Source organism: Aphanomyces invadans (genome assembly GCF_000520115.1).
Source record: "Aphanomyces invadans strain NJM9701 unplaced genomic scaffold supercont1.47, whole genome shotgun sequence".
NCBI classification, from domain to species: Eukaryota; Oomycota; class Saprolegniomycetes; order Saprolegniales; family Verrucalvaceae; genus Aphanomyces; species Aphanomyces invadans.
This window is the reverse complement of record NW_008580192.1, coordinates 316,822-323,031: the sequence shown is the minus strand read 5'-3', so window position 1 is coordinate 323,031 and position 6,210 is coordinate 316,822. Positions and strand designations below refer to the sequence as shown.

Here is a 6,210-nt window from a genome sequence, read left to right as displayed (position 1 = left end):
TTGTCGGTATCGACAGGGGTTCATTGTTGTCTCAGCAGTGAGCCGCATGCCGCGGCCGTCGCATGGAGGACATGGTACGGCGATATAGTACATGGACACGTAGTCGAGTCAGGAATGCCCAGCCAGCCTCTGCAGCGAGCCGTTTGATGTGAACTTTTCATGCAAGACAGCGTGCGCGCGTATTGAGCGAGAGAGAGGGTCGGAAAGTTTCCTGCTTCATCTACCGAGAGCTCTGTGGATGAAAGTTACACTGGGGTCGTCCGTGAATCTGCGGTTGTGCACGGATGAGAGCAGATGTAGGTGTCCATGGAGCTCTGGGCTCAGAGAAAGGAAGTGACAAGCTGCCTTGTCACTTCGAAAGCCATAGGGATACTTCCCCATGAAGGACCACGTTGAATTCTTCCTGGTACCTCGCCCGGCGCGAGACCAAGCGCAATTGCATCAGACTCACAAGAGCATGTCCTGCGCATGTGGGGGAAATGGAAGGAGCTGCGAGAATTGCCGAGTGCGCCATTCTCGACCTCTCCCCTGTTGCTGAACGAACAAGTCGTGGTCCACCGCAACGTGCACTCATGGTGGGGACTGTACGGACATTACATTTTCATCAAGACATCAATAACCACCAACAAGACGTTGATGAGCTCGCCATACACGCCCATCTTGGACGCCTGGGCCAAGTATGCGCCGGTGTTGGTCAGGATCTTTTTGTTCTTTTGCTTCGCGGTCTTCTTGAAATCTTGTGGCGCGAGCGGGGGATGCTTCTCGCGCACGGCGACGCACTTTTGACGGAGGCGCAGTCGAATCCAATCTACAGTGTCGCTATAAACGATGCCCAAAGTTGACTCCAAACTACGCTGGCACCTTGGACTCGTGCGACTCGGTGAAACCACTCTTCAAACTCGAGCGATCGAATCGACTTAAGAATGAAGAACGTTCTCCGCAAGGCCTCTTCTTCCCTTGATATCATGGCACCCAGGACGAGCGCCACCACAATGTACGTGGCGTACCGGAGCCACAAGTACGGATCCGTCGCTGGCCTCAGCAGCTATAGCCACCACCCCATTCTTCAGGTATCCATGGTAAAACAAGTTGCAGACTGGCGTTCTCGCTATTGTCTGCCGAACGAACGTACCGACGCTGCCGTGCAAATGGTGACAAAACCTACCAACGACGTGATGCCGACAGCATACTTGTGCCGCACGCGGAAACCCGATCTGTGCGCAAAGATCGTTGCGTTGAGAAATCCCATGAGGTAGATGTCCGACAGAGCTTGCGATGCTGGGGACGTCGCAACAACGAACAGCATCGTGGCCATGCACGCCATGTGGACTGCCACGACCATGACGGCGTATATCTGGGCACTAAGGACATCAGTCGTTTGCGCTTGATTCGTCTTGGTTGTTTGAGAGTTCGCATGGAAGAGCGTTGCCATGACGTGCCATCGCCGCGGTGACTTTCGAAGGCACGCGCCGTCCTCTTCCTCATCCGAAGTGTCTCCTTCGCCCACGATACTGTACGGATTGCGAGTGGCCCAGCGCGGACACCATGACCAGCAAGTGGAGGGCTCCTCAATTCCTCGACACGTGGAGTACTCCGCGCCCGACGACGCTTCCTTGTCATCCTCTTCTCTGGTCGCAAGCCACAACTTGTAGTACCGCTGGCCGACAATGTACATGAACGCGGCGGTGCTCAGGTACGCAACGTCGACAACGCCAAACCGAAGGCCGTAACCAATTGCAGCCAGGTGGTTCGGTAACTTGTGGAGGAGGCGGTAATCCTGCGTTTTGTAGTTGGACGTGAAGTGATATATACATGCATGGCACGACAAGTCATGCACACAATGCGGAAGGCTAGCCCTCCTGCCCTTTATTGGGCGTCAAGCTCACGATGAAGAGGGAAGATCCGATCATCGGTACCTGAACAGCGAGGAATAGCTGGTTGAGAAGCACAGTCATGACGGAGAACCGAATCACGCGGAACGCTCCTTGATGGAGCACGGCGGCGTTTGGGTTCTCAAACGGGAACGGGTCGATGAGGTACCAGTGCCGGATGAAGCACTCTTCGACAGCCGGGTTTTGAAACTCCATCGACGCTCGATGGACGAGATGCTTCTTGGCGAATTTGTCCTTTTGGAGCGCGACAGAGCAGTCCTGGTCAGTCATGCCTTGGAACGGCAGCTTCAACGCGTAGTTGCGCCGCCGCAAGAGCTCCTGTCAACCACCTGTGAGCACACGACCGCATCCTCCATATGTTACTTGGCGGTAATGTGACACCATCCCAGATACGACTGCTATGCCGTAGTTGATGCTCTGGTAAAACACGTCGGAGCGCGAGTCGTAGGCTGGACCAAGGTGCAATCGCGACACGAGCTGCACTGTAATGTACGCAAACAAGATGCTCCACCCAAGGATCGTGCTATACATAAATCTGCGGACCGACTGATCAGGAACGTGGCAGAGCGGCAGGACCGAAGCAAGGCGTACCGCATGCGTGTGACGCCAAAGAGGGGAATGATCAAAATTAGTAATGGAATCACAGGACCGCGCTGGGCATGCAATGGCTTGAGGGCAATTAGTACCCCCGCCACACAAGCAAACGCCTGCCACGACGCCACAGTTAGTTCCAATACAACTGGCGGGCGGACGATGGGAGATTTGGAAGCACGCACCACGACGGACAACGTCTCCGTGTACATGGACAGCTGCGGCACGTACGTGAGGACGAAACCGACTCCGAACGACATGACAGCCACACCGAACGCAAGGAATTTCGTGATGGGGGTGTAGACGATGCGCTGGTTGTCCCACAAAAAGTGAGCGAGTGTCGCGATGAATCCAAGCGCGAAACACACGCGCGTTCGAGGGACTGCAGCTCGTTGGATGTACTTTCGGTATCCGCGCTCGTACTCGGGCGAGAAGCACAATGTTGACGGACTCATCCCAGTCTGAGCTTGAATTTTGGCAAACTGGTCGTGCCGATACTTCGAGCCGCGGATGTTGAGCATCATCTCTGAAACATGGATCGCGTGAGAAATCATCTGGGTTATGTCGTAGCCGGCGGTCTCAGTACCGTGGATGGTGCCATCGACAGTGTTGGGCGGCGCGTTCGCCTTGAGAATCAGTTCTGCAGCTTCATCCTCTTCGAAAAATGGCGTCTCAATCAACGATCGACGGCGAGGGATTGAAGCATAGATGCGACGGCGCGTTTCCGCCAGCGCCACGTAGGGGTATTCATCCAGGGTTGACGATGCGCCGTCATGCTCCATGGCACACGCAGTGTTTGTTCAATGCGTCGTCGTGTTCACTTGGAAACGCCAAAATATCGAAACGTTTGACTTTATCCGGAGGAGTTGGGATCATGTATCCGGAATGTCCTTGAAACCGATTTGTCAGCCAATACAATGCATATATTTTCAAAGTTTTATCCAATAAGACGCCACGTCGCTCCACCACAAGGCAAAAAGATGGCGGAAGACAGAGTGAGGTCACGCCGCCGACGCTCTGTATCACGATCTCCGAACCGACAACACCGTGGGCGTCGCGATCGAAGCTCCTCCAGAGAGAAGCGCCATCGCCCCGATGATGACCGCCGTCGTCGAGACTCGAAGAAACGCAAACTTAGTCGCACCAGCCGATCTCGATCGCGAGGAAAGCACCGCATTTCCGCGTCCCGTCGAGACCACGACAAGGACGAAAAGTCGTCCCCTTTGAAAAAGGATGCAAGCGCTACGAATGTTGACGTGAAGTCAGATAAACCTGCAATTCCCACAACGTTACCTGACGCTGCACCATCGACCACCCCATTTCCAGACACCAAACCAAAGAAAACGTCGCGTTTCTCCGACAAAAAGGAGTCGAGACCATCCTTCGATAACGACGAGTTGGCAAACGCACCATCAGTCGTGGCATCTGTGGCCCCCAAGCAGGCAACTTTCACCCCCGCAGTGACGACGACGACGACAGGAACCCCGGCGAGTAAGGAAAGCGTGAAAGGCACGATCTCGGACATATTCCGCATTGATAACGTTGTCCCAACAGCAACTAATAAGTCCCTTAGCAAGCCGGGGGCGCTCTCTATCGTCCTGGGAGGACCTGTTCAGCGTCGACAATCCTCTTCTGCAGCGAAAGGGCCAGAGACATCATCCCCACTGCTGTCCTCCAAACCCCCGCCTCCGCCTCTTCAGCAAGCAACAAGTGTCAAGCCTGCGCCGCCACCACGTCCACTTGGGGACACGGCCAAACCTCCTCCACCGCCGTTGACATCGAACATGAAGCCCCCACCCCCTCGTATAATCGCTTCCGTTGCAGCCCCATCGTCTCCCCGTCCATTAAACCAAACGCCAGCTACTACCTCTGTGCCTTCCCCATCGAAAGCTTCTACTGCTGCGACGTCTTCAATGGAATCCCCGCCTGTCCCTAAGGTAGCGATCGACGTCGAATCGATGAAGAACAACATATTGAAAGCCCTGGCAGCAGCCAAGTCGCTAGCAGCCTCGAAAATTGCTGCACCTGTCGCTCCCGACGCTGACATCGAACCTCAAGTCGACGCCATAGAGTCTCGACATGATGATGATACAACAGGTGTGCTCGAGTTGCGCAAGTCTGCGAAACCCAAAGCATCGAGCTCGTCGACGGATGCATTGTCAACGCAGGAGATATCAGACGAACAACATGGTGCTGAGACGTCCGAGGCCGTGTCAGCGTCAATCAGTCCTGCTCACGATGACCAAGGTAGCACAATCCAGAAAGCAGTATCACCGAAGAGATCCCCGGCCGTCGCGCCAAAACCTGTCCCGACAGTCGACCAGCCCGTGGAATTCGACATGTTTGCCCTGGACGACAACGACGAAGACGACGGTCGTGTCTCCGATTCAGACTCGTACCGCGAGAAGTCGTCGCTGCGTCCGGCAGTGCTGGCGCTCGAGCGGCATGGAAACCACGACGACAGCGAAGGGTACTATAAAGCCAACATTGGCGAAGTGTTGAATGGAGAGTATCGCGTCATGGGCACGGTATGCATGCCGCCGTTTTGTGTCTTGCCTTGGTAATGATGACTCTGTCGTAGATGGGGAAAGGCGTGTTTTCAAGCGTGTTGCTGTGCAAACAAATGAAGGATGACACGACTGTGGCCGTGAAGCTCATTCGCAACAATGACACGATGCGCGACGCCGCCCAGTTGGAAGTGCGCCTGTTGACAGAGCTCCAGACTGGTCCCCGCCGCTCCAAGTATGTCGTGCGCCTCTTGAACTCGTTCGAGTTCCGCAGCCATGCCGCGATGGTGTTTGAACCGATGCAAATGAATGTTCGCGAAGCCATGAAAAAATTTGGTGGCCGCGACGGCCTCGCTCTCGGCGGTGTCAAGGTGTTCTGCCGCCAACTCGTGCTTGCGCTTGATCACTTGCAGACGTGCAGCATCGTCCATGCAGGTAGTGTCCGCTCGTGTGGGTTGGTGAATCGTTGACGTAGCGGATGACGTAGATATCAAGCCTGACAACATGCTCCTGGACGACAAGCAGTCGATGGTCAAGCTGTGCGACTTTGGGTCGGCGTTCAAAGTGGGCGTTGGCGAAGTGAACGATCCGACGCCATATCTCGTGAGTCGGTATTACCGTGCGCCCGAGGTAATTCTGGGACTCCCGTACGACTTTGCAGTCGACATGTGGAGCTTGGGCTGTTGTTTGTACGAGATGTTTACGGGCAAAGTCATGTTTCCCGGCCAAACCAACAACGAGATGCTCAAACTCTTTATGGAACTCAAAGGCCGGTTCCCGACCAAGTTGATGCGCCGCCATCGTCAAGTGTACCAAGAAAAATTCCTCATGGAGCCGCATTTTGACGACGGCCTCCGCTTTTGTAGCCGCGAAATCGATCGCGTCACCGGTATGATTACCGTCAACATGGAATGAATCCATGATTGAATCATAGGCGTCCCCGTCGTGCGAACGATCAACACTGTCAACGGAACGAGAGACCTGACGGCGGCATTGCTCGCGGCCAAATCGCACTCAGACGACAAGAAACTCGTCATGGAGCTCAAGGATCTACTTGACAAGATCTTTGTTTTCGATCCTGCCAAGCGCCTCACCGTCGCCGAAGCTCTCCAGCATCCATTTGTGATGCGATCGTGACAAGCGCGATCAAGTGCATGCATCTTGCGCTAGCGCAGTAGATTTGAATTTCGATCATTCCATCGTCAAGTTGTCAAAATGCT

At 54.8% G+C, this 6,210-nt stretch overlaps 2 protein-coding genes across 8 annotated transcripts; one reads left to right on the top strand and one right to left on the bottom strand.

Annotated features, from left to right (window-relative positions):
• Nucleotides 1-576: 576 nt before the first annotated feature.
• Nucleotides 577-3,299, bottom strand: H310_13155 (hypothetical protein). 4 transcript variants are annotated; one of them, XM_008880545.1, is made up of 8 exons: nt 3,070-3,299; nt 2,669-3,009; nt 2,484-2,599; nt 2,256-2,427; nt 1,917-2,210; nt 1,133-1,777; nt 862-1,045; nt 577-819 (listed from the first exon to the last, which is right to left on the bottom strand). In XM_008880545.1, the coding sequence occupies exons 1-8, from the start codon at nt 3,263-3,265 to the stop codon at nt 809-811; spliced, it is 1,959 nt and encodes a 652-aa protein (XP_008878767.1). In that variant the 5' UTR covers nt 3,266-3,299; the 3' UTR covers nt 577-808. The 4 variants fall into 4 exon arrangements, with proteins under 4 accessions (XP_008878767.1, XP_008878770.1, XP_008878769.1 ...); XM_008880548.1 differs by having other exon boundaries at nt 577-808; XM_008880547.1 differs by having other exon boundaries at nt 577-808; nt 862-1,777.
• A 137-nt stretch (nt 3,300-3,436) lies between these two features.
• On the top strand, nt 3,437-6,209 carry H310_13154 (CMGC/DYRK/PRP4 protein kinase). Of its 4 annotated transcripts, XM_008880543.1 has the most exons (6): nt 3,437-3,992; nt 4,057-5,011; nt 5,065-5,425; nt 5,478-5,620; nt 5,760-5,879; nt 5,925-6,209. In XM_008880543.1, exons 2-5 carry the CDS (start codon nt 4,268-4,270, stop codon nt 5,778-5,780), a joined length of 1,269 nt encoding a protein of 422 aa, XP_008878765.1. In that variant the 5' UTR covers nt 3,437-3,992; nt 4,057-4,267; the 3' UTR covers nt 5,781-5,879; nt 5,925-6,209. The 4 variants fall into 4 exon arrangements, with proteins under 4 accessions (XP_008878765.1, XP_008878764.1, XP_008878763.1 ...); XM_008880542.1 differs by having other exon boundaries at nt 5,478-5,879; XM_008880541.1 differs by having other exon boundaries at nt 3,437-5,011.
• The last annotated feature ends 1 nt before the right edge of the window (nt 6,210 follows it).

What these genes read in the sequence shown, in the direction of transcription:
- H310_13155 (XM_008880548.1), bottom strand. Translation starts at nt 3,265, where the DNA reads ATGGAGCATGACGGCGCATCGTCAACCCTGGATGAATACCCCTACGTG. An exon ending in TGGTGTCACATTACCGCCAA is followed by an intron (nt 2,211 to 2,255) that starts GTAACATATGGA and finishes GGTGGTTGACAG; the next exon opens with GAGCTCTTGCGGCGGCGCAA. An exon ending in CCGAGTCGCACGAGTCCAAG is followed by an intron (nt 809 to 861) that starts GTGCCAGCGTAG and finishes GCGACACTGTAG; the next exon opens with ATTGGATTCGACTGCGCCTC.
- H310_13154 (XM_008880544.1), top strand. Translation starts at nt 3,464, where the DNA reads ATGGCGGAAGACAGAGTGAGGTCACGCCGCCGACGCTCTGTATCACGA. An exon ending in GTGCAGCATCGTCCATGCAG is followed by an intron (nt 5,426 to 5,477) that starts GTAGTGTCCGCT and finishes CGGATGACGTAG; the next exon opens with ATATCAAGCCTGACAACATG. An exon ending in CGAAATCGATCGCGTCACCG is followed by an intron (nt 5,880 to 5,924) that starts GTATGATTACCG and finishes ATTGAATCATAG; the next exon opens with GCGTCCCCGTCGTGCGAACG.